This window comes from Calypte anna, chromosome 5 (assembly GCF_003957555.1).
Source record: "Calypte anna isolate BGI_N300 chromosome 5, bCalAnn1_v1.p, whole genome shotgun sequence".
NCBI classification, from domain to species: Eukaryota; Metazoa; Chordata; class Aves; order Apodiformes; family Trochilidae; genus Calypte; species Calypte anna.
Window position 1 is genome coordinate 478,242 of NC_044250.1, and position 25,569 is coordinate 503,810.

At 50.7% G+C, this 25,569-nt stretch overlaps 2 protein-coding genes and 1 non-coding gene across 5 annotated transcripts; 1 reads left to right on the forward strand and 2 right to left on the reverse strand.

Moving 5' to 3' along the window:
- Positions 1-542: 542 nt before the first annotated feature.
- KNL1 (kinetochore scaffold 1) lies at positions 543-20,623 on the reverse strand. The gene is made up of 27 exons (XM_030451514.1): positions 20,303-20,623; positions 20,026-20,047; positions 18,990-19,059; positions 18,560-18,599; positions 18,256-18,315; positions 17,801-17,862; positions 17,623-17,684; positions 17,138-17,165; positions 16,049-16,086; positions 15,625-15,677; positions 9,972-14,792; positions 9,268-9,397; positions 8,623-8,690; positions 8,428-8,526; positions 8,020-8,135; positions 7,131-7,221; positions 6,048-6,164; positions 5,383-5,470; positions 4,987-5,055; positions 4,582-4,621; positions 4,370-4,471; positions 3,936-4,036; positions 3,606-3,674; positions 3,359-3,468; positions 2,683-2,801; positions 1,569-1,691; positions 543-1,451 (listed from the first exon to the last, which is right to left on the reverse strand). Exons 1-27 carry the CDS (start codon positions 20,621-20,623, stop codon positions 1,346-1,348), a joined length of 7,125 nt encoding a protein of 2,374 aa, XP_030307374.1. The 3' UTR covers positions 543-1,345.
- RPUSD2 (RNA pseudouridine synthase domain containing 2) lies at positions 16,058-25,569 on the reverse strand. Of its 3 annotated transcripts, none has more exons than XR_003987605.1 (4): positions 25,189-25,569; positions 24,629-24,925; positions 22,054-23,517; positions 16,058-16,069 (listed from the first exon to the last, which is right to left on the reverse strand). XR_003987605.1 is itself a non-coding variant. In XM_030451070.1 (4 exons), the coding sequence occupies exons 1-4, from the start codon at positions 25,564-25,566 to the stop codon at positions 22,609-22,611; spliced, it is 1,521 nt and encodes a 506-aa protein (XP_030306930.1). In that variant the 5' UTR covers positions 25,567-25,569; the 3' UTR covers positions 21,919-22,608. The 3 variants fall into 3 exon arrangements, 2 of the variants coding, with proteins under 2 accessions (XP_030306930.1, XP_008504292.2); XM_030451070.1 differs by lacking the exon at positions 16,058-16,069 and having other exon boundaries at positions 21,919-22,935; positions 22,999-23,517; XM_008506070.2 differs by lacking the exon at positions 16,058-16,069 and having other exon boundaries at positions 21,919-23,517.
- On the forward strand, positions 20,550-20,631 carry TRNAS-GCU. The gene has a single exon. It is a non-coding gene; the product is annotated as a tRNA-Ser (tRNA).

Here is a 25,569-nt window from a genome sequence, read left to right on the forward strand (position 1 = left end):
GACAAACCCCAGCAGACCAGAAACCACAACCCAAGAAATGCTTAGTTTTGCCTAATCCCCTTTTCTCTACCCCAAACCCAGGGCTTTGCTTGGCTTTTTTTTGATTATATTTTTTTTTAATCTCCTACTTTGATTTAATGCCCAGAGCAATCTGATGAGCTCCACCCAAACCTCTCAGATTCTTTAGCTTCTAAATAAATAATGCAGAAAGGAAACCCAAACCTGAGCAGGACAGCAGCCCCTGGCACTGGGCTGCAGCCCCCTCTGCTGGGTCAGGAGGCTGAGACAATTTCCCTTAGGAAATGGTAAGGTATTTCAGGTATAATCTGAGTCAGTTGCAATTTAGGCACAAGTTTCATAACTAAAAAACAAACAAAACCCACAAAATTCTTCTCCTAAAACCAGGCAGCAGAAATCCAGTAAAACCCAAACCAAGTTCTTACTGCAAAACCAAAATCCTCTCAGACTGGCAAGGTGTCTCAGTCATAGGAAGCAGATTCTCCAGCACAAGCTGAAACAACACAGCCAAGAATCAGAGCTGGGAGGAGGAAGAGCAAGAATTCCAATGTTTAATGAACTTCCACCTTCCAAACAGAAGGAAAACTTGTAAAAGGACAAAAATACATCAACACACAGCAAACTGTTAAACCCAGAACATTACAGAGATGCACAACCTGCTTTTACAGCAAGGGCTGGGCCAGCTCAGCTACAGAATGTACAGAATATACACAGAGCCTGGGAGCACCAGGGGCATTCCAGGGGCATTCCTGACCCAAACCATCTCCCCACTCACATCCCAGCACTTCCCAGGCTCAGGGATCCAGGATCCAGGCTGCAGAGGGCACTGGATGTCCCAACAAAGCTGCAGCTGGAGAGGAGGATCCCATGGAGGGGTTTGGAGGTGAGCTGGAGAGGCAGGAAGAGGTCTGTGTGTCCTGGGGTTTGGGAAGGCTCCCAGGAAACAGAGATCCAGTGTGATGGTGGATGCTGGAAAGCCTGGTACCAACCCAGAGGGATTCCAGTGGTGTTAATTGGGGAAATATTCATTAATACTCATCACTGGTTTGTACAAGAGCTCTGTAAATCAACCCAGAACAAACCCAACACCTGATGTCTGGAACACAACCACACCAGGGAAGAGCACACCAAGAGCACCAGAAAAAAGGTAAGAGGAAGCTTGGATCTGTGAGAAGTGTAACCAGTTCTTCCTTCTTGTCAGAGACCTCTGATGCCTGGCACAACCCAGCATCAGACAAGATGAGAGCAGAGCTGAGCTCTCCCCTCCTGCTGAGAAAGCTGCAGCTCTTACAAGGCCAAACTCTGTCCTGCACCTGGATCCAGGGAATCATCTGGGAGCCTGGAGCAGGTTCTGATGGATCAGGCTGACAATTCTCTGCAGGTAGTGGTCACCAGCTGGCACCTTGGAGAGCAGAGCAGAAATCTCCTCCTCCCTGGGAAGGAAACATCCCCAGAGGTGTTTGGGAGGACCCACAATGTTTAACTCCCCAGTTCCCATCCCTCCCTCAGAAACTTCAGCTGCAGGGAGTGGCTCTTCCTGCTTCACTCACCCGATATTCCCAACCTGCTTCCTGACACTGAAAGGCAGAGGATCAGAGGGGTAGCTGGCAGAGAGAGACAGGGTCAGCTCAAACTTGGCAAAAGCTCTGGAAGCAGAGAACAGAAGCTTCACCCTGTGAAACAAACACAGACCAAATCAGCACAAAACATCCACAGGCACAGCCACTGCCTCTGAAGGGACAGCCAGAGATGCAGCAGAGTCCCTGCAGAGTCCCCACCAGCTTCACAAATGAAGTTCAAAGCATCTTTCCACTCTGATACTGCCAGCACCCAAACCCTGAGTGAGAACACAAGCCCCAGCTTTCCTCACAGAACCTTAAAAAATCTGGCAGAATAATAAAAAAATGTCATTTTCTGTTTAACACAAAACATCTCCAGGTAGCTTAAAGCTCCCAGAGGTTTTCAGCAGGACTGATTTACCTCCAATTAATTCTAAGTTCAGGTAAATCTCCAGAGACTGGCAGCTTCCTGAGCACCTGCTGCCCTTGCATCTGCTTTGCTGGCTGAACTAAACACAGATTTATGTTCTGCTCCATCCTGAAAATACCAGAGCCCTCTGCAAAAGGAGAATAACCCCAGGGAGCAGCAGGCAGGGCTCACCCTGCTGCAGGACAGACCAGGGGAAGGAGGATTATCCTGTTCCACTGGGACATGCCACAGAACTGGGAATTAGCATGGGAAAAGGAAAACTAAAGAAAATAAACTTTAAGTGCATTTGTCCTTCCCCAACCAACTCTGCTTGGCTGAAGCAAACAGATGGTTGAAAGAAATAAAGCACCAAGCTACAGGCAAACTCTTGGCTCTGTTTGCTTTGCTTTGCCCTAAAGATTGAGGTGAGACTCGAGTCAAACAGGGAAGCAGTGAGGAAGGGGAGATTCCATGGCAGCAAGGGAGTGGCTGAACCAAGAACATCCTCATTTCCCTGCGTGGGGTATCACACTGAAATGATATTAAATTAAATGATCTCATTGTGACAAAACAGTGGCATGAAACCTCAACTTCAAGAAAACCAAACTGGAAAAAATGTCAGTTTTGCTTCTGATTATCTAGAGCTGCTCTCTGAAGGCATCCCAGAGGATGGAGACCCCAGCTGGGGTTACTCACTTTGTGTCACTGATATCTGTCTTCAGGAGGTTGAATGTCCCACCCCATCTCTCCAGAAACTCAATCTCCTCCCCCAGGCTCCTGCAGTGACTCACAACCAAGGAGACATCCTGAAGAACCTAAGTGGGCAATCAGAAAACACTCACATTGCTCCTGAAGATGCAGTTAATGCCAGAACGTGTGTACATGTGTGTATATTCATATATAAACACATTTATATGGGAGTTTAACTGCCATTTCAGGCTGGATGTAAAACAAACTCTGCAAACATCACACCAAGTATTCTCTGCCCTGGTTTCTCCCCCCAGCTTTGCCAAGGAGGCTCCAGGGACGTGCAGGAACCCCAGTGGGTTGGCAATTTATCCCATGAATAGTCTGGGAAGCAGACAGATGGCATCCAGCTCAGTTCTGTCGTTTGCACTAGCAGAAAGAAAAGGATTTTAAGAAAGCAGTAAGGCAGAGATTAATTAATGCAGCCCCTGATGAGGAGCCCACAGCTTCAGGACTCTTGCCTCAGGACCAGGCACTGCCCCTCACACCTCAGAGGGTTCCAGGCTTTGGTTTGCACTGGTGGAGCATTCATGAAGATGCTTTTTCTTCAGCATCAGCCCTGTTCCCTGTGACAGAAAAGGTTCAGTGTTTTCCTGGAGCCTCAGAGGCTTCCCTGGCACGTTACCTGGGGCAGGTGGTACAGTGTGGGACACTTCTCCTGCCAGCACCCCTGGCTGTCAATGAACTGGAAGATGAGTCTTTGGACCAAACATGAGGAGGGTGGAGCTTTTTCCTCTGTAACACAAAAGAAAAGCAGGAATCTCTTCAAAGCCAGACAGTAATGGATTAGCAGAGAAACCAGACATTCACAGGTGGCTTCCCAAGAGATTTGAAGGGCAGTGACTCAAAAAAACCCCAAAACAAACTCTTACCATCCAGGAGAGATTCAAAGCTCAGGCTGACTATCTTTCTGGAAGGATCTTCACCAAAAACATCACCCTCTGAGAAGGGAAAAATAATCCCCAAGCTGTTATTTCCATACTCAGCTCTGGAGCTGCAGCTCTTCCTCTCAGAAACAGACATTTGTTACACAGTTTGCTGACAAAACACTGATAATCATCCTCAAAGCCACTGCTCTCAGCTTACACACTCCTGCTGCAGGATTCCTCACTCCTCACAAGTACAGAAACTTTAGATTTGTTTTATTTACTCTTTAACCTTTCCAACTCCTAAAACTGAAACCCTCCAACCTTGCAGCTTACCTACTGGGGGTCCAAACACCACTGTGAGCTCGATGGAGTCATAAAGGAAATTAAAGACTGCTTGCTGCTGGTTCCACTCAGTCACCTCCCACTCAGTGAAGCTGAGAAGGGAAGACACAAAGCATCACCCTGAGTTTCATCCCTCCAACCACACAGTTAACTGAAGGACAAGGGTCAGTGCTGAGAGCACTTGGAGCTCTTGGCACAGCCTATCCCAACACAACCTTCACTTCCCAGCAGAATCCAAGAACCTGTTGGGAATGCAAGCACCAGTGTTCAGTTTGGAACTGGAGAGCTGGATCCAGTCTGAATGCAGAGGATCCCTGCAGAGATCTGGTGTCCCAAATCATGTGAGGACAACCAAACCCTTTCATGGGCAGTTCAGAAGCCCCAGAACTAGGTGATAAAAATAAAACCTGGAAGTTTTTCCTTACTCATATTTCTCCAGGAGTTCCTGGAAGCTTCTTTCTTTTTCCTTTAGCAGGTTGATCTGAACAAGCAACTGCTCATTCTCAGTCTCCAGATCTGCCAGTTCTCTGCAGAGACAAACCAGACACAGGAGATGAAGGGGAAACCCACCAGCCCCCTACAACCTGGCTGCCAGGTGTTAGTTTAGGTCTTCAGATCCTCTCTGATCCAACCTTACCTCTGAAGTTTCTCTTCTTGGGCTCTGAAGCTCTCCAGTTCTAAGAGAAAGGGGAAAATGCTGTGAGAGAAGAGAGCAGCAGAGCAAGCCCTGACTTGGAAAGCTCTCAGCTCCCTGGCTGTATCCTGCCTGGTACAGACATGCAGCCAGAGGTCAGGAACTACTGAAAAATTCCCCTGCTGAACATGGCAGCCAGCACACACCCTGCGAGTCACACTGCACCAAACTCTAACCCCCACTTTTCCAGTCTTTTTTGTACTTTTAACATCTTTTAATTAGCAATATCCCATGAGGAAAAGAAAGCAGCAGTGTCTGCACCCATCTCAGAACCAGTATTGCAGAGGACCACCCTCTCCAGAGCTTTAAGAACAGAAATAAAAGGTGCCACCTGGCTGGTCCCATTACCTTCCTTCAGGCTCTTCCCTTCTGCCACTCCACCACTGCCCTCTGCTTCCCATCCTTCCCTGCCAGAATCTGTGGGAAAGAAGCATCATGTCTCTGCAGAACTCCCCAGTTCAATCTTCAGGTTCTATTTTATTTGTCTGTGGGTTTTATAAACCTCAGCATTTCAAAGCTAACTGAGAAAAACGTACACAAGGCTGGAAGGGCCTCTACCAAACCCCTCCAAAACAACAGTTAGCAAGGAAAACTCCTTTTATTGCATTGCTTCAAAGCTGCCACTGAAATCCAGGTGACAAGACACAGAGCATCATCATGCAGCTGATTCTGAACCCCCAGCTAGGATGCTGAGAAGAGCCCAGTGCTGCCTGCAGGGTCCCTGCCAGCTCTGCAGACACATACCTCCCTCCAGAGGCCCAAAGCAGCTCTCTGCCTCCTGGAGCAATCCATCCAGCTTCTCCATTCTTGTCAGCAGCTTCCTGTGCTGCTCCTAGGATGGGAACATTGTGCTCAAGTCAATGACATTTTTAAATAAAGCTGAATTATCTTCTGGGAGCACTGTGTGGGTTTGGGACTGCCAGGAAACTAATTAAAGGAGCTGATATCATCTCTCATTAGAGGGAAGCAGCAGCCTGACAGACACTGAGGCAGTGGCCATGGGGAGGGATGCTCAGTGGCTCCTCCTGAGGACTTACAAGGGGATGAGATAAAGAAACTCCTGGAGCTTTCAGCACCTGCACATTTCTGATGCCTCTCACAACACTTCTGCATTCCCTTGTTAGTTCCTAATGCTGACAGCACTACAGGACTTTACTTTCCTACCTTACTTTCCCTTTAATACCCCATTTTTCACTGTTAATTTAATTGCCAAAACCTTGAGGCAGAAGGTTCCTCCAGTGTGAGTGCAAGGAAGTCCCTGTCTGGTTTACATTTACATGTAAATAACAGCAAGTAATTAAATCAGAAGGAAATGAAAGCTCCTAAACCTGACAAAGACAGACAAAAGATGGCAGAAATTCCCTTTTTTCCCCCTAAAGCTAAACCCCTGCAGCCCTGTGGCATGTTACCTGTGCACTCTGCAGCAGCTTGCTGTACAGTTCTGCTTTCTCATTGTGAGCCAGGATTTTACTCTCCTTGGTGAAATAGGATTTCATTTTGTTCAGCTCTGCCCCAAAGTTCTTCAGCTGCAGTGAAGGGAAAACCCAGAAGAGAAAGTGAATGGGAATGTGCAGGAAAAGGTTTTTCAACCAGGCTTTTAGGTTCTGCCTCCCTTTCTGCCCCTCCCAGGGTCACCTTTCTCCAGGAGCAGCAGAACATCAAACAATTAAATCAGACTGCATCAGATTTAGGACTGGACTATCCCTGTTCATTCCAGCACAGGTGCTGTCTGAAATAACTGATTTTCTTTGCAAAGAGAGATGTTTTTACCCAAAAGCAGAGCACCTTCTTGAGGTACCTCAGCTGTCCCTCACCCCTGTGGCTTGAGACCTGCCTGGAATGGTGGCAGAAGCCCAGGCAGAGCCTAAACCCACCAGAAATCAACTGGAAAAGGAGGTTTTCCCAGAACAGGGCTACAGATCACACAGCCCAATGTTTTCCCCAGGCTGTCAATCCAGCAGCTGTACAAAAAGCATTTTTTTTCACACTGCTTCCCAGCTGCTTGTTCCCACTAGGTGGAAGCAGCCTCACTGCAGTGTGAGCTTGGCTGAACTGCTCAGATCTGTTGCTTTTAGCAAAGGGTTCTGGGGCTTTCCTTGTTCTCCAGCAGAATTCAGCCTGACTCTATCTCATAACCCAGCCTCAGGGACAGCTGATGTCAGTCTAAGCAGGAACTATGAAGATACTCTTTTTTATACATTCTGAGTCTATTTTCATTGAACAGATCTTTATTCCTAGCATTAGAACCACACAAAACAACCATTTTTTCAAGGTTTTCCTTCTTACAGCAACATATTCCCTTCAATAACTTCTAAGGGCTGCATGGATCTTGCATCCTTCTGACACACAGCAGCTCCCCACTCAGAAAATACCTCACCTACCTGCCTGCTGCTATTCCAGGACCATTCTGGTTTTTATTTTATTTGAATACAGAAATTAACCTTACTTCTTCATGATGCAAGAAACAACACCAGCTCTTCATGCAGCATTACCTCTTCATCAGAGCAGGTTCTCATCACTTCCCAAAAGCTCCTGTTCACGTTCACCAGGAGCTGATCCTGGACAGTTGCATATGGTTTTAACCTGAAAAAACCCCAAAATAAGTTGAAAGTCTTGTTGGAACTGCACAGAGCACACACAGCACCATGTTGGTATCTACAGACTTCCCTTTTTCTCATCAAAACATGTAAATATTTTTTGTTCAGCTGGGTCTTACATCTTGGAGAGACCCTCTAGAGCCCTGGTGCTGAACCCCAGCACAGGCTGCCAGGTTCATTTCCTGCAGCTTTTCTGTGGAGGGCAGGGCTGAGGAGGAGGAGGAGAGCTGGAGAGCCAAAGGAAGAGGAAATGGTGCCAGTGAGGCTGGGGGAATCTTACTGCTGGTTTTGAACTTTATCCTACAGCTTCATTTTGCACAGGTGCATGTTAAGTTGCACAAGGCATAATGAGTCAGTCCACAAGTGTCCTTTGAGTAAGAAAATAAGTCATGATAACTGTATTTCAGTGTAATAAACACTTGGAGAGTGCAACAAGCCACAGCTCATATCCCCTCTTAAGATTCTGCTTTCTGGGCTTGATCATTCTTGACACAACATGAAACTTTTAACTCCCCTGATGTGCAACTGAAACACTTGGTCAGTGAAAGATAAACTACTTGAGGAAAATCAAGCATTAATTGTCTCCATAACCACACAACCCCCTCCAGGAGTCAGCCCTGTACTGTCTAAATCTGCACCAAACCACCTGCCAGCATTAATTCAGCTAATTACAGCTTTCTGTTTGTCTCATGTGTAATGGACTCATTCTATTCAGGCCACGTGGCACACAGCCAGAGCTGAAAAATAAAATTACTAATATAAAAGAAACCCAAACCCCACTTACTCATCTATCTTCTGAGCCAGGGCCTGGCAATCCTCCTCATAAATGCAGAGCTTGGGGCGATAGACGTACCGGGTGTAGAGCAGATCCTCTGGAGCAGGGGGTGTGCTGGCTGCACACTGGGGAAAAACAGGGAAGAAATGGGAAGAAAAAGAGAAGTACAATTTTCAGAAGCAGTAACTTCCAGTCAGGTCACACACGGGAAGCAGCAAATGGCCTGGAAGCTTTGTTTTTGCAGAATAATGAAAAAAAACCAAGCCCTGAACTACAAGGGCTGCAGTCACAGCTCTTGTCTCCAAGAAGATAAAACATTCATTGATTATTAGGTTTGATTGTAGATAATAATAAGAAAAGATAAAGGGATATGATTTAAGGTGAGTTATATTATGCACAGCAGGGCCAGGCACTCACAGTGACTGGAACATGGCTGCGCCGGGGCTTCTGGATTGGAACATGGACTTCAAGAAGTGTGAAGAACTCCCCAACTGTGATAACACCACTCTCAAGTTTCTGTAGAGATCAGGAAAAACACACAGATAAGTACTGGGTTTTTTCCAGCTTCTTTGGATAGAAGCAGACAGGTGTTTTGGGATGAGCTCCCCATACCTCCCGTAGGTTGTCTTCACAAATGCTGTCTGTGAGAAGCTGAGACTCCACCTGACTGCTGGGCTGGGCTGCAGGGAAGCAGAAACAAAGGGAGGAGATTGCTGGGGTTAATCACATTCATGTGGAAATATCAACTGGAGCTGATTAAATCTGGATAAAAGAGAAAATTTCATGTAGAGTTTGACCTTTGTGTGTGTTTCAGTGCTGCATGAAGGGAGCAGCAAAGTGGGACAAGCAAGGAGCAGATTAAAGTCTCATCTAAACTGAAACCTGTGTCAGGGGGTGATGAACTGAGAGAGCTCAGGAGGAAAGACAGATGGGAGGTACCCAAAAGTGAGAAAGCTGAGAAGGAGGCTCCAACCAGTGCCTCCTGGTTCCAGGAGAAGCTCCCAAGGTAAAGCCAGGGCACTGCTGTCCTGAGCCAGCCCAGGGAGTTCCTCACACAGACCCAACTTCCAGAAATGGCTCCAGGACTGGGCTTCCCTTTCTTATCCCAGGTATCTCCCATGGGAAAGGAATCATTACCAGCTAATTAGCAAGAGCTACTTAACCCTGGGGGCTGCATCTGGGCAGTGCCTCTCCCTGCCAGGCACTCTGAGGAAACTTCTTTTTGCCCAAGGTTGGAGAGCAGGCAGGAAATCTTACTTGTGAATCCTGTGTCAGCCTTCCCTGAGTCCAGGGAGCTGCTGGTGCTGGGCTGAGGGCAGGCAGGGGCTTTGGCAGCTTCACCTCCTGCAGCTTCTCCTTGGCTTTCAGACACAGCACCTGAAGTTTCCTAATATTAGCAAGGGAAAAATAAAATAAAATTAAGAGTTACACAAACCAACACAAGAGTAACCAGACAGGAGTTTATTGCAGCTGCTTCCTGATGCTCTGGATTGTTTTGGTTTTATTATCAGCCCATTTTCTCCCTAGCAGCTGGACAAAGCAGGGTGCAGCTGGTTGAGCCATTTCCTACCATGACACACAGAAAGTGAAGCTGCAGTTTGTGCTCTTTATGGAAAACCTAATTTAAACATCCACGTTTGGAGTGAGGCCTAAAGCAAGCAACAACAAGCAGATAGTTTGGTTCAGAGGACTGAGAAAGGATTAAAAGGATACACTACAGAGATCATTAGTTAAATTGGGCACAGCCCTCACTCTCTCTGGTTTGCCCTGGTTCAGGAAAGTTGCACACATCAACCAGATCCTTCTGCTTTGGCAAAACAATGAAAAATGCAGGGGACAAGACAGCAAAACGACAGCAAACTGGTGGCTAAGAGGAAGAAAACTTACCAGTAGGTCTGCTTACACCCCAAAGTTAAACAGAAGTCCTGGGGATTCCTGTACCCTGTAATGAGCAGACTCACCTGCAAGTCTTGAGAGTCCTCACCCTCCAAGTTCTCATCACTCTTGGGCTTCTTTGGACTTTGAAGATCCTCCTCATCTTGTTCCAAAGCTCTTTTTGTGCTGCTGCAAGTTTTTGTCTCTTCAAACTGATTCTTTTCATTGTGGGGGATTTGTTTCTCCCTTATCTCAGTGCAGGCATTTTCCAAGAGTTCAGAGCTTACAGATTCACCTGAATCCATTTCTTCGAGGCAGATGGGGAGAAAATCTTCTGCTACAAACCAGGAAGGGCTGAAGTGCTGCCTGGTGGCCTTGTTGTCACCTGGGCTGTCACCAGCATTTGTGTTTCCTTCAGAAACTGCTGCTTCTCCTTGGTCTGAAGGTTTTGTGTTCCTGTCCTGTACACCAGAAACAGAAGGGTTTCTTCTGCTTGGTAATTTTGGCTGGAAGATACCCAGAGGGACATTAATTCCTTGATATTTATCTTTCAGTACTATGCCTGAGCTTGGGTCTCTGGGAGCAGCTCCAGATCCAAGACCTGTGTCCTCCTGCTCTTTGGGGTGCAGTAAATGAGTTGGTTCAGCTCCTGTATTTTCTCCTAAGCTCAAGGTATCCTCTGGCTGGGCTGGGGATTTGGGCAACTGGTCAGAAAAGGCAGGGTCAGAGACTGGGAACACTGCAGATCTCCTCCTGATATTTCTCAGTTTGGAACAAATGTTTAAAATTCCAGATAATTCAGGCTGAAGAGCAGGATCTGGTGGCTCACTCGGATTGTCACCTACCCCAAGCTGCTCAGCTGGTTCAGAGTTCATCTGAAAATCTTTTGGAGGCATCTCCCCCCCAGCTGGCAGCCCCTCCTTTTCCTTTGCTTCCTTGTTAGGAACAGGAGCAAGGCTTGCTCCAGCCAAGCCTGAGTCTGCAGCTAAAGCTTCACGTCCAGATGAACCCTCATGCAATAAGTGGTTTCTCTGGTTACTTTCTGCATCTGGAGAACCCACCACACAATTTGGCTGCTGGATGGGAAGTGGGGACACCAAATCAACACTTTCTTCACTGCCATCCAGGAGCCCAACACTTGGAAGCTTCAAAGACACCCTCTTTGATGTCAGGTTTTCTGGAGGCAGGAGGTGCTGCTGTGTCTTTCCAGAGAGGTCTGTGGGAAGGTCAGGGTCCTGTGGTGCCCCCACACCCATGATCTCTTCAGGAGGTGAGACAGAGCAGATGGCACCTGGTGGTGTGGCACTGGGGACCTGGAGAGCTCCCTTCTCAGCAGGCAGTGCTGCAGAGGAAAGAGGAAAGGGAGTGCTGGGCTTCTCCCTGGGCTGGGTGTGACAGCCACTCCCCAGCTCCTTTGCATGCAGGGACTCTGCTTCATCTCTGCAGGGTGGCAGGGTGGCACTGAGCCTGCCTGGCTGCTGGGGGCTTTCACGTGTCACCTGCTGGCTCTCAAACCCTTTGTCACTGACAGGCACTGTGTGAGATGCAGTGATTTCCATATCATGCTGGCTGGGGATGAACACCATGGTTTTATCAGCTGCAGCCATGGCAGGAATGGGCTCTCTGTCCTGCACAGCCATCTCACCATGCCGTGCAGCTGTCTGAGCTGTTATCACCTCCATGTCCTCTGCTGAAGTAAAAATGATGGGTCTGTTACCTGGAGCAGCCTGGGGGCCAGCCTGCTTACCCAGCTGGAGCCCCTCCTCACAGAAGCCTCTTTCTGTCCTCTCAGAATGAGCCTGGGTGATCTCCATGTCAGCCTGGTAACTGGTAAAGAGGATGGTGCTGGTTCCAGGAGCAGAGGGATTGGGGTGCCTGCCCTGCAGGGAATTTCCTTCCCAAGCTCCCTGATGGCTCTGGGTGAGCTCCATTCCATCCAGGGCAAAGGCAGGAGCTCTGCTCTCCAGGAGTGTTTGCTCTGCAGCCTCCTGTGATTTGTCACCACAGCAAACAGTCCCCTGAGCAGCAGAGCAGGGCTTGGGAACACCTCTGGCAGCCTGACCACTTGAGAAGGTGACAGGGAGAGCTGAAGGGACAGAGTGAGGCCCTCCCTCATCCTGAGAGACAATCTCCTGGCCTATGGCAGCTGTGTGGCTCTGGGTCATCTCCATCTCATCATTCTCATCACTCAGGGAAAACAAAACAGTCTTTTCCCCCTTCAAGCTTTTCCTCCCAGTCCTTTTAGCCACGCTGAGCATCCCCTGAGGCACAGCCCTTGCCATGGGTTCCTCAATTGCAACAGGATCAAGCCTGGTTATTTCCATGTCACCACTGCAGGTAAAAACACAGGTTCTGTCTCCAGGGGTGAAGGGACTGCCACTGCCACACTGCAGAAGTATTCTGTTGTCTGCTGACACTGTGTGACTCCTGGTGATGTCCATATCAGCATCCTCTGAAAACAGGGTGGTTTTCTCACCTGCAAAAGGCACAAGTGTGAAACCACTCCTGGTGAAGCTCCTCACATCACAGGCAGGCAGCTCCTGGCTGCTCCTTGCCATCCTGACCCCTCTGTGCAAGGCCCTTGTTTTATTTTCATCCTGAGCAAGGTGTGCAGGTCCTGCTGCTCTTGCTGACAAACCCACACTGCTGTTGCAATCCAGACCCATTTGGGTGCAGTTCCCAGTCAGATCCATGTTTTCACCAGAAGGGAAGAAAACTGATTTTTCTGAAAACAAAGGCAACTGGGAACTCCTCCTGTGTGCTGCAGAGGTGCTGAGCAGCAATGGGTCTCCAGCACCCTTTGAGTGGGGGCCATCAGCAGAGGCAGGATTGTTTGAATCCACTTGTACCATTTTACCACTGGAAAACTCTCTCTCAGAAACCACCCGAGTTGGCAGCCCTTTGTTCACCACCCTCATGGTGTGGGCTTTCTCCTGCTTGTCTGAGTTCTGCCAGCCTGCATTCACTCCTAACATTGCTCCACGTTGTTCCTTTCCCTTCATTCCAGAGGGAATGGGCTCATTCCTGGGAATAAATGAACCATTTGGAGGCAAAGGGTGACCAGGCTGCTGCTTCATGCTCAGTGTCACATCCCCAGACTCTGTGGCTGCAGGCTGGCTGGTGACACCCACACCAGGAAGCTGCTTGGAGGTGACACCCCTTGGGTTATGATTATTCTCATACTCCTGTACTCTGTTATGAACAGGAGCAACACCAAAGGCAGCAAGATGAGCTTCAGGTAAGTCCATGTTTTGATCACCTGAAAACATGCCCATTTTGTCACTTGTGCAGGAAACCAAAGCATTTAGAGGTTTTCCTTTAGTATTGTTTTCTCCAGCATGGCTCCTTCTGACATTCCCATCCATACTGATCACCTCCAGATTTTCCTTCTCCATATCCAAAGAACTTGTTCCCTCAGTCACACCTCTGTTCTGGTTTGTCCTGGGAATTATTTTCCAAGGCATTTGCTTTGCTGCTGCAGTTCCCCCTCTGCTTTGATCATCAATGACAGCAGCATGGCATTGTGTCATTTCCATTTCTTCCTCTTCCTTTAAACTGAGAGGAGCAGATCTGGGATCAAGGAAACAAGGTCTGACAGCAGAGGAGGTTTTAGTCAGCTCCATGTCCTCTCCAGAGAACATCACTGTCTTCTCACCTGGCAGAGAAACACCTGGGGAGTCTGGAAGGCTGAGCTGCAGCTGACTCCTAGGGACAGCAGCAGGGACTGGAGTTGTACCAGAGTCAAAACCAACATTTGCTGAAGAAATCCCCTCAGCTTGGGTCCCTTCCTCACCTGAAGCTTGCTGAAACCCACAGTTTTTACAAGCCCCAGGAGCTCCATTACCTGAGGGTGTCAGGATCTCTGCAATCTCCTTCCCTCCAGGGGCTGGGGTCCTGTTTTCTGCTAGTGAAGAGTTTGTACTCACTGCCTGCTCACAAGTTCTGCGATGTGAGCTGTTCACTTCCTTGCTGCTCTCATCCCAGATTACATCTGTGTAGTTCCCAGTCATTTCCATGTCCTCACATTTAGAAAAAACAAGAGTTTTATCACCTTGGAAGACAGTCTCAGCAGAAATGGATCCTGGGATGGCAGACATTGTTCTGGGCCCTTGTGTAACAGCTCGCAGCACTGGGAGGTCTCCTCTGTCTCCAACATCCTCTGATCTTTTGTCTGTGCAGAGCAGAGGGTCCTGCTGAACAATTAAGTGCTGATTAGATGCTGCTCTGAACACTGAATTATCTGTGAGTGGGAAATCCTTCCTGAAGTTCAGGCTTTGATTCCCAGCACTGGAGAAGGGACAAGACAGCTTTGCAGTGTGACTGGCTGTCATCTCCATCCCATCATCTACAAATGCCTGGGTCACCTCTGCCCCCAGGCACTGCCCTGCTGCAGGCACCTGGCATTTTGTCATCTCCATCCCATCATCTGGGGCTCTGAAGACTTTTGTCAGGTTGCAGGTGTCCAGCTGCTGGTGGGGATACACAAATTCCACTGAGGAAAGGGCCATGTCTTCCAAGACTTGGGAAGGGACCAGGAAAACGTTCTCTTTCTCTGGCCCTTCCACAGCATTTGGTGCCTTTTCCTGGGACTTCAAGCTCATCAGAAATTCATTGAAATCTATTTTCTTTACTGCAGTCCCCTCCTCCTTCTGCTCAGGAGATGGGCACGAGAGGGCAGACTGGAAACAGAACTCTTTGCTCTCTGCTGGCTGCCCACTGGTGGGGTTTAGGGCAGCCAGGAATGAGGTGATGTCTATTTTCTCTGTCCAGTCAGCCTGAGAGCTCCTCAGGTTCCGGGAGATCACTGCAGTGTGACTTGCTGTCATCTCCATCTCTGCCCCCTCAGAAAAGACCAAGGTGGTGTCCTGCCTGCTGGGCCTGGCAGTGGGGGTGTCCTCATCATGCCACTGGGGGAAAAAACACCACAAAAAAGGGAGAAATTACAGTTACTGACACTCAAATGACATCATGCTTTAGTCCATTCAAAGCTCAAGTCAGCTCATGCAGCACTCAGGTTGTTGCTCTGTCCTGATGCCTTTTATTTCAATAAAATCCAATTACTGACTCCTCTGGATCAGTATTTTCTACATCTCTGTTTTCACCTTCCCCCCAACCTAACTGGAGGCAGAAACCTCCTCCTGTTAATCATGTGTGTGCCCCAAACACCAGCACCATGACGGGTGTTCTGAAGGACTTTCCCACCCCTGACTGGGGAGATTTTTGTCTCTGTAATGGAGAGGATTCAGTTTGAAACCTGTGGGGAAGAAACTGAGCAGGAAGAAGATACAATCCTGTATTTTATCAAACATCATCAATATGATATTCTGATATTATAATATGATATTCTGATATTATAATATGAATTAAGAATGGGTTGATGTTGCCTTTAAATTGCATCTTTACACTTGTGCTCACCCATTCTGCCCACGGAAGAAAAACCACACAGAGAGGCAAAAACCCAACAGAAGAGTTCTCTGAAACATCTCCTCCTCTGCAGACTCTTAGGGAGAACTGAGAAAAGGAAAGAGCTGGGAAATTAGGAGGCAATTTCTGAAGCAAGAGGTATCAATACTGCCTAGCAGAGCAGAAAAATACTTCAAAATATAGATCAGCTTTCAGAGAAATGTTATGTGAATGAAAGGACTTGGTTTTCAGGCAGCTGAGTTAAACTCCACAGGTTATTGGAATGTCTTTTGGACACTTGTTCTCAGAGCCAAAAACATAAAAGCCTTCACTCACCTCAGCCTGCTGCACTGATGCCTGGATGGGGGCATGAAGCAGAGTGTTCATCCCTGTCAGAAGAGAAGGAAATGCTCAGTTTGTTGCACTATTTTCTTATTCATTTATCCCCTGGGCTGAAAACCTCCCCGTGCTTGTCTTACAAACACCACTGGGGAACTTGTACCTCCAGTTGAGACCAAGTAATACATCCTGAGAAAGATTTTCAGTGCTCCCTTAGAAGCCACCCACACTTCTGCACTATGGGCAAATGTAAAGCACTATAGAACATGGTTGTAGGAGGTTATGGGCCAAAGCCTGGCCATGGAACAGTTACCTTGGGCAGGCAGACTGCTCCTGGCCTGTTGGAGTTATCCAAACAGAATCACCAGCCTTGAATAAAGATGGCAGTTTTGTTATTGACTAAATCTATCCCCAAACTCACCAGTGATCTCACAGGGAACAGCTTCAGGTTCTTCATTTCTACAGAAAGAGAGTTAGAGAAACAGTTCCTTAACAGATTTCACACCAGAAAGCTTCAGCAATACACTGAAAAGGCAGAGAATGCTGGTGCACAGCTCACTGGGCAGCAGCACAGACACTGATTCTGTCTCCAGTATCATCTAATTCAAGCTGCAACCTTATTTTCCCCTGAAGTTCTCTGCTCAGTGAGCCACAAGCTACTGCTCAGCATGCTGGTGGCATTTGAATGCCTCAGTGACAAGTGACAAAAAGAGAGAAAAGGTTAATTCTTCATTTCTAACTCCAGACCTTCCACTTCCAGTCACTCCTTTCTCTCTGGGAAACTGAAGCTGTGTTCCTGCAGCCTGGAATCATCTACATGCACAAGAAAAGGCCAGACACAAGGCCTTGTGTGGTTTTCTCTCTGACTTTTGATGCCTCCTGCTCTCTGCTGATTTATTGACTGCTCCTAACACACCCCTGGTTAGTGTTGGTTAGTGTTCCAACCTGTTTACACAGAAACACCCACACATACTGGGCTGATACCCTTAGCACCACCAGCTAACTGCAGCTGTGCAGCAGCTCTTCTCTTGCTGTGTGTTTTTAATGTATGGAATTCCCCTTCCAACACCCAAGAACTGTCTGAATCTGTGGTTTTACTTACTGGGTAATTTGCAAACTCCTCTCATTGTTTTATCTCTACAAGAACTTTGAGGCCAGACTAACACTTCATCCACATCTGAGGGAAAAAGGTGTGATACTAAACATCAAACCCCATGTCTGGCTGGTGTGGGAACTGGAAAGTCTTTCCTGGAGAACATTCCCAAGCAGCCAGCCTGGGCAGGAAGCAGTTTCAAGCCATAACTGTTCAGTTTTCCAGAAACCACTATCCTTCTGTCAGTGTCCAACACAGCTTTTTGTGCTGAATCCCTTCTTTGAAAACCCACTGAGTAACTTGAGAGGTAAATGTCTGCTGCCTTCCTTTGAGCAGCAAAACTCTGATGGTCCCATGCAGAGAAGCACTGGCAGGACACAACTCTGCACTCATGGGAATCTTTTATTTCCAACTTACTGATTATGAAAGACATCATTCCTTGTGTCTGCTGCAGACTCTAAAAACAAGAAGAGAATTCTGACATCACAGGGTGAACAGCATGACCCAGAGACAAGAATAACTGTACAGAAAAGACTCCTCTGAAGCTCTGACTCTTGATGTGCCTTCTTCTCACAGCAAAACCCCAGAGGAGTGGAGTACTTGAAAGTACATCAGCTTTTCAGACCCTTCCTGGGTGATCTCTGACAAAGTGAGATTAATGTTCTGCTCCTCAGCTTTGTTTTGATCTAAATCCCCATGGCAGGTTTTGTTCTAGAGGATTTTGTCTAAAAACCACTGATTTTCCTGAGCTACAAGGCCCACAGTACCCATAACCAAAGGGTTCTCAGCCTGCCTGTGATAACCAGCTGACCTTCTTGTTCCTGACCAGCCTGACCTCCTCACTTCAGGCTGAAATCCTGTTGCTAACAGCCTGAGGAGCCTGTCAGGAGAACAGGAAGGACTTTTACCTGTGTTCTCCCTCTCTGACACGTTGTTCTTAAGGTCTCGTGGGAAGACTCTGCAGCTGAGGAGAGAAACAACAGCAGCTTGTGAAAACACAGGGACAGCTGTTACACCAAACCAAACCAACAACCCCCCAGCCCTGTTCCAAAGGACATGCCCTGAGATGGGACAACTCACTTGATGGTGTCTGCAAAGCTGACACGGCGAGAGTTTTTCCGGCGTTTTTCTGTGTTGAGATCCTGCAGACAAAGAACCCCAGAGGTGGCAAACGTTCCCTGAGCACTCCAAACACACGTTCTGTAGCCATGGCTGGGAGAAATCACTCATTTCCTAGCTTTGCCTCTAAAGAAACTGGCAGGCTGGCTGTTTCCCTGGGTGTCAAACCTGCCTGCAGCAGTCTGGGCACTGCTGGGTCAAACCTCCCAGCCCGGGAGCAGAGCAGGAGCAGGGTGATCCCTGCTCACCTCTCTTCTCTCCTCTTTTCTTGAGAGAAGAAACATCCTGATGTAAAACAAAAACCTGATGGACTTCTTATCATACTTAGGACTCCAAACATCCTCCCCCTAAGCAGCTGTTGCCAGAGCTTTGAGACCTGCAAACTGAAGGTGCAAGAGAGGCCCCCCAGGCCCTACCTGAGTCAGCTCGTTCCCACTGCCCAGGTCATCCAGAGGCTGTCGTGGAGCCTTCAGGATCTGAAAGAAAATGTAAAGTTTGGGAAGATCAGCTTTGAGACCTGATGGCTTGGCTGGAGAGTTCGTAAGAGCCACCAGTTCCCCAGTCCATGGGATCAATCTCAGAGGCTTTTCCTCCTTTGCTTTGGGAATTATTTTTTTTTCAGCTGTGAGGAGAAGCTGAGTCCCTCTCCACCTCTTCCCTCTCCACCTCTTCCCTCTCTTCCCTCACATGGTTTTATTTTGGGAGCTGTTGGGTACTCACAGAGGACAGTCGTTTCCCTCTGATGTGCTCTGTGTTATCACTGCCAGAGATAAAAAAAAAGAAACAGGTATCAGGGCATAAACTGGAACCAAGAGGTATTTATTTACAATACTGCCAGGTTTGCAAGGTTAATAAATTGATTTCTTCCTTATTTTTACCAGTGTGAAGTTGAACAAACAAGCTTGCTGGGGATAAATCATTCCTTCCAGCACCAGGTCCCAAAAAGAAGCTTTGGGAATCTCAGCAGATTGCCCTCCAGCCCCCAGGGTCAGTCTCTCCAGGCAATCAAAGCTCCTCAGACCCTCCCCACACACACACAGACACTCCTGATCTTCTTCACTCATGAGATGCTGAAGGTCACGCAGGGATTAGGAAAAGTTTTGCCTCTAAATTAGCAGCACAATACAATTCTTACAGGGCTTCAACTTACTTTTCCATGTTAGGGTCTGGATTGTTCTTGTCCATTCCTGAAGGATCTGCTTTCCCTATAAAACACAGGCCTGGAACCCAAAACCAGACACCAACCTCAGTAAGCAAATCACCAACAACCACAACTAGACCAGATAAATGCTGCTGTGTGTTACTGGGACAGAGCTCCCAGAACAGTGAGACAGAGAAGCCAGGAGTGCAGGGAGGTGTCTGGAGAGGAGCAGAGCATGGCTGGGGGATGGAGCCCTGCTCAGTCTGATCAGAACTGGTTATTAGGAGATTATTAATATGGAATTCATAACCCAATCACTGAACCACTGAGGTTGGAAAAGCCCTCTCAGATCACCCTGCCCAAACCTACCTGCTCAGCAGCCCTTCTCTAACCCTTCTCTGAACTTATTCACACACCTCTGACCTGTCACACCAGCACAAATGCTCTGGGGTTCTGTTAATCACAGGGCAGCCCTTCCAGCTCTGACATTTGATAATTAAGCACCTCCTGGGTCCACACTGTGAATACAAAGAATCCCTCCATAATTTTTATTTTCAGTTCATTCAATACCCTGGAGATGCCCACCTCGTTTTTTCCCCTTTTTACGAGTAATACCTGTTTTACTCTCCCTTTACGATCCCTTTCTGTTCTCCAGCTCTTCCCTTCCCTCTCCCCTGGGGTGTTTCATTACCGCCCTGACAGTCCCGAGCAGCCTCCAAACGCTAATTCCCCCTCACCAACACTTTTACCTCTGTATTCCCCACACTTTATCGGTGTTTTCCCCACACTAATCACTCCCCACCGCCTTTACCTCTCACTCCACCAGCAGATCCCGCTCACACCTCCAGCCCCTCGGGCTGAACTCTCCTCAGGTCCCTGCTCGACGCCTCTCAACCCCTTTCCCCCTCAGCAGGGCAGGCAGGAGGCCTCCCCTCACCCCTCCGCTCCCCCTTTCTCCTTCCTCCTCCCGCCTTTTGTCCGCCTCCCCTCAGCGCTCGCTCTCCGCCTCACCCCAGACACCGCCCGCCGCCTCCCTCACACCGACCTCTGCCCACCGGGAGCCGCTCCTACACGCTTCTGCAGACAGGGCCCTCCTGCTTGCCGCCGGCGGGGCCGCCCGGTTGCTCCCCTCGGCCGCTGTCCCCCGGTTCCCCCCGGTTCCCCCCGGTTCCCCTCCGCCCGCTCCCTGAGGCCGCCGCAGTTCAAACCGAGCCGCCTCCCGCCAAACCGCCGCCTGACGTCACAGAGCGGCGCCGCCCTGCGCCCGCCGTACAGCATGGCGGCGCCCTGCGCTCCGTACAACATGGCGGCCTCCACCCGACCAGCCCGCAGCCTGATCTCCGCAACGCTCCCTCCCCGCCTGCGCGTCCCGCCAGCCCCGCACCAGCAGCAGAAGCAGCGATGAGGCTGCCGAGGCAGCCGCCGGGCTCGCAGGGTTGCTGAGTCCCCGCGCGGTGGTGTCCGCGGAGGGAGGAGCGGTTGCCGCCATCTCGCAGAGGGCGAGGCGGGAAGGAGGCGCTGGCCGAGTCGTGCAGTCCCTGATAGGCCGGGGAGAGGCAGCTCTGGCGGGACGAGGTGGCCGAGTGGTTAAGGCGATGGACTGCTAATCCATTGTGCTCTGCACGCGTGGGTTCGAATCCCATCCTCGTCGAGAGGTTGCTTTTCTTCCTCTCTCGGGTATAATTTTATTTTTTTTCATCTCCGTCCCCGACAGGACCGGGGCGCTGCCTCCCGCTGCCTCCCGCCCCGCAGCCCCGACCGCTCCCTCCCGTGCCCGGAGGGGAGGCCCCGCACAGAGCTTCCCCCTCAGCTTGCCCCATCCCCGGGCTCTGATTCTGCAACCATTACAGAGAGAAGAAAAAGAAAATTAAAAAGGAAAAAAGAGAGAAAAGAGAGAGGAGAAGAGAGAGGAGAAGAGAGAGGAGAAGAGAGAGGAGAAGAGAGAGGAGAAGAGAGAGGAGAAGAGAGAGGAGAAGAGAGAGGAGAAGAGAGAGGAGAAGAGAGAGGAGAAGAGAGAGGAGAAGAGAGAGAGGAGAAGAGAAGAGAAGAGAAGAGAAGAGAAGAGAAGAGAAGAGAAGAGAAGAGAAGAGAAGAGAAGAGAAGAGAAGAGAAGAGAAGAGAAGAGAAGAGAAGAGAAGAGAAAGAGAAGAGAAGAGAAGAGAAGAGAAGAGAAGAGAAGAGAAGAGAAGAGAAGAGAAGAGAAGAGAAGAGAAGAGAAGAAGGGAAAAAAAGGGAAAAAGGAAGTGAATCTGCCTCGGGGCTGTGTTGGTGTCAGGGGGGTCCCGGGGGGCTCTGTGCTGCCTCCTTCCCCCCCTTCCCCTCAGGACCCAGCTGTGCTGTGCAGCCACAAGCCCTCTGGAAACTATATAAAAAAAAGTAATTAAAGACACTAATTTCCACTCCCAATCCCCACAGCTCCTCACGTTGGGGCTGGGCTGGTGCTCAGTGGGAGCTTTGGGTAAATACTTGCAGGATCAGGGGGCTGAGGGAGCTCCAGGCAAAGCCATCCCAGCACCTGGCTGGAAATCACCACGTTTGCTTTAAGGATCAATTACTTGCACTTGGGTTTTGCTTCTCAGGAAGCTGCCACCATTTTAAAAGTATAAATCATTGTGTTGAAGAGCAAAGCTTTTCCTCCCTGCCCAGTCCATCAACAGCTGGGGTTTAAAAAGGTGAAAGGAGCTCAGAGCTCCCAGGAGTGCCCTGCTCCAGGGGCTAAAACCAACCCAAAGCAGCAGGAATTGCTGTGGCAAGAGTTTAACTTCAACTCAGTCCTTGTGGAAAGCAAGATGAGACTGAATCCTGTGGAGAGAGTGGCCATGAGCTGACTCCAGAGCAACCCAAATGACACCCAGAACAGACCAGTAAGAACCACAGCTGGTGAAGATGGCATCGTGGTGATGCTGCAGGGGTAAATTCACCCAAACCTGCACGGGGAGTGGGTAAGGCACATCTGTTCCCACCAGGTTTATTTGGACAGGTTTGTGCTTTAGCTGCACGTTCTGCTCTCTGCTGTCACACAAAAAAGAGATGTATCAGAACAAAACTGTAAGAGGTCTCCCAGGACCCACACTCTGCTCGTGCTCCCCAGGACACAGCATTTACCTCAGTCCTGTTCCTAGATGGTAATTAATCACAAAGCACCCCCAGCAGCCACTGTCCCTAACACCAAACCAGCAAATGCCAACTTCTCAGGGAGAATCCCTGAACTTTAAAGTCAGACCAACAAAACCATACAGTCCTGGGACATGGCATTGAGTGCCACGGCACCCAGCGTGTTCAGTGACATCCCAGCAGCTCTTTTAGGAAGATACAAGGGAGGGAATTAAAGTCAGTTCCATGTGGATGATCCCAGGACACTCTGAGGTGAAAGGCAAAGCTGCCCGTGCTGAGTGGTGGTTCTTACCCTGCAGGAGTTCCCTGAGATGCACCAAAAACCCCAGTGTTTCAGCCCCATTTTCCTGCATTTCCCAGCACTCAGGACACTTCCCCAGCCACACCAACCCTTCCCACCCCACCTCCACTCAGGGGCAGTTTCTTCACCTCAGCCACGTTCCCAAAGTTCACTGGAGCTCTTCCCCAGACACTTTGCTGACCAACAAAGCCTGCAGCAGCCCCCTGCCCCTGCTCACCCCTCCCAGTCCTCCCTTGCCCACTCGGGCATCTGGGAGCAATACTCAAACTCAGCTCCCTTGTAGCGCAGGGCGTGCAGGTACATCACCAGCTCCTGGGGAGAGGGGTCCCTCCTGCTGATCGAGCACTCCGGGCACAAAGGATCCTTTTCTTCTGAACCCTTCCCTCCCGTTTCACCCTCACAGTTCCCACCTGAACAGAGTTCTTGATTTTTTTTAAGTCTTTCCAGGTTGCTACCAGAGTCCAGGGGACAAACTGCAACACCATTTCTCTCAGGATCCTTGGTGCCCCCCTCAGGATCCCTGGTGCCCCTCTCAGAGTCCTTGGTGCCCCCCTCGGGGTCCCTGGTGCCCCCCTCGGGATCCCTGGTGCCCCCCTCGGGATCCCTGGTGCCCCCCTCGGGGTCCTGGGCAGGGCAGGAGCTCTCCCTGATGGGTTCATCCTTCCCAGACTCAGTGCAGTCCTTTGAGCCACCACAATCTTCGTTTTCTGTGCCAGTTTCCCAGTCCTGCTCGGAAATCCCCAGGATATCCAGGCTCTGCTTGGCACGGTGCTCCTCCACCAGGGCCTTCAGGAGCTCCTCATCCGTTTTGCCAATCCTGCCAGCCCTGCCCCTGTCTGGCCCCCAGGCCTGGGTGTTGTAGATGGGGTCGTTGACAATGGGGTGCCCCAGGAACTGGAGGTGGACGCGGATCTGGTGCGTGCGGCCGGTGCGGGGCAGGCACCTGACCACGCTGCTCTGCCCGTTGTAGCTCAGCCTCTGGAAGATGGTTCTGGAGAACTTCCCTTTGGGGTCCACCCGACACACCCCCACTTTGTAAGACACCACCAGGATGGGCTCCTCACAGACCACCTCGTGCTCCGGGAACTCCCCCACCACGCGGCAGACGTATTCCTTCTCCAGCTGCAGGAGAGCCAGGGCAGCTCCTCAGGACACTGAGAACTCCTCACTCCCACCCTGCCCCCTGATCCCCCCCAGCCTGCTCCCCCTCACCCTGACCATAACCCCCTGCTCCCCCTCAGCCTGCCCCCCCTCATCCTAAACCCCTGCTCCCCCTCACCCTAATCCCCTGCTCCCCCTGCCCCTCTCCCCCTGCTCCCCCTCTCCCTCTCCCCCTGCTCCCCCTGCCCCTCTCCCCCTGCTCCCCCTCACCCTGCCCCCCCTGCTCCCCCTGATCCTAACCCCCTGCTCCCCCTCACCTTTCTCCCCCTGCTCCCCCTCACCCTAACCCCCTGCACCCCCTGATCCTAACCCCTGCTCCCCCTCACCCTGCTCCCCCTCTCCCTAACCCCCTGCTCCCCCTCACCCTGCTCCCCCTCACCCTAACCCCCTGCTCCCCCTCACCCTGACCCCCTGCTCCCCCTCACCCTGACCCCCTACTCTCCCTCACCCTGCTCCCCCTCACCCTTCTCCCCCTGCTCCCCCTGCTCCTTCCCCCTGCTCTCCTTCTCTCCAATGCACCAATTCTGCAGGCAACAAACTGCCCAGATTTTGTTACAACAGAAGAAAAAAGGGGAAATAATTAAACCCAGCTCTCTAAAGCCCAGTCTCTCTCCTGTTTTCCTCTTGTGGTCATCAAGGCCACGAGGCCTTGGTCTGTTTCCCTCACGTTAAATTTAAGAGCTGCCCCCCAGTGACTTCTGGTTCCCAGCCCTGAAGAAAACCCTGGGAGTTTGGTTCCCTGCAGCTCCTGGGCCTGAGAGCCACAGGAAAAGAAAGTCACCAAACACTCCAGGCTGAGGAAGCCCCAAACTGGCACCTTTCTACTTACCAGTAAAGCTGCCCTCTAATTGTTCTGCACAGTCCCTCAGGGAAGGGGATCCCTTCCAACCTAAGGCCACCAAAATCGATTCATTTTTAGGCTTTTTTCCTTCCTGTCTCCCATGTGGAGCAGCAAAGCTGCTCTGGGAACTCGTGCTCATTTACACCCAAAACCTGCCTGACTTCTGACTTGTTTCACCAACCACCCGTGGCAAGAGGCTCCAAACCCCCTCCTGCCTGCCCCAGCTCTCACCTGCCTGCCCCGGACCTGCTCGTCCATCCTCTTGGACACCTCCAGGGTCTTGGCAAACATGAGGACGCCGGAGGTCATGCGGTCGAGGCGGTGGATGGTGTGCAGCTCCTCCAGGTGGTGCTCCTTGCCCAGGATGAAGATGACGGAGTTGTGCCGGAACCTGCCGCAGGGGTGCACGGGCAGGGAGGAGGGTTTGTCCACAACCACCACCTCCTCGTTCTCCACCAGGATGCGGAGGGGCTGAGCGGTGACCGGCGGCTCGTGGCGGTGCACGGTGTTCCTCAGGAAGTCGTTGTTCTGCGGGACAGAGACCCCCGGGCTGGAGCTGCCCACCCGGACACAGGCACGGGGCTGGGACTGCGGGAGGGGGGCACATCAAAGCCCCTTCTGTCCCGGCACCCGGCATGGAATCCTTTCGGTGAGACAAAACCTTTCGGACCGTCGGGTCCAACCCAGCGCGGGGCTCAGCACCGCCTCCCGGGGCGCTCCCGCACCATCCCGGCCCCCCGCATCCCCGGGCCCCTGTCAGAGCGGTGCGGTGCCCCGGGGGTGCCGCTCACCTTGAGGATGACGTCCAGGTCTCGGACGGGCTCCTCGTTGAGGCGGAGGCGGCCGGCGCGGGCAGCCGCCCGGTAATAGGCGAGGGGCTGAGCGCGGAACTCGGTGGTGAAGACGTGGAGGAGGCTGCGGCCCACCCAGCGGCCCTTGCAGTAGGTGCGGAAGTCGAAGTAGTACGGGCGCACCTTGCGCAGCCCCCCCTCGAAGTAGTAGGAGGTCTCCGCGAAGTGCTCCGCGCCGAAGCTCACGCCCGTGCTCAGCCTCCGCGGCGGCGGCACGTACCGCTCCCCCCGCGACACACGCCGCTTCTTAGGGGCGGGAGCCGCTGCCTTCTCGTCCCCGGGGCTCTGCCGCCCCTGCTCGGGTTGGGGTTCGGCCATCCC

Bases quoted from the DNA above. Each gene is read 5' to 3' on its own strand.
- KNL1 (XM_030451514.1), bottom strand. From the start codon at position 20,623: ATGGGATTCGAACCCACGCGTGCAGAGCACAATGGATTAGCAGTCCAT. The intron at 18,316-18,559 runs GTGAGTACCCAA...ATTTTCTTTCAG, and splicing joins GAGGGAAACGACTGTCCTCT to ATCCTGAAGGCTCCACGACA. The intron at 3,675-3,935 runs GTAAGCTGCAAG...TTCCCTTCTCAG, and splicing joins GGTGTTTGGACCCCCAGTAG to AGGGTGATGTTTTTGGTGAA.
- RPUSD2 (XM_008506070.2), bottom strand. From the start codon at position 25,566: ATGGCCGAACCCCAACCCGAGCAGGGGCGGCAGAGCCCCGGGGACGAG. The intron at 24,926-25,188 runs GTGAGCGGCACC...TCTGTCCCGCAG, and splicing joins ACCTGGACGTCATCCTCAAG to AACAACGACTTCCTGAGGAA. The intron at 23,518-24,628 runs GTGAGAGCTGGG...GCTCTCCTGCAG, and splicing joins AGCAGGTCCGGGGCAGGCAG to CTGGAGAAGGAATACGTCTG.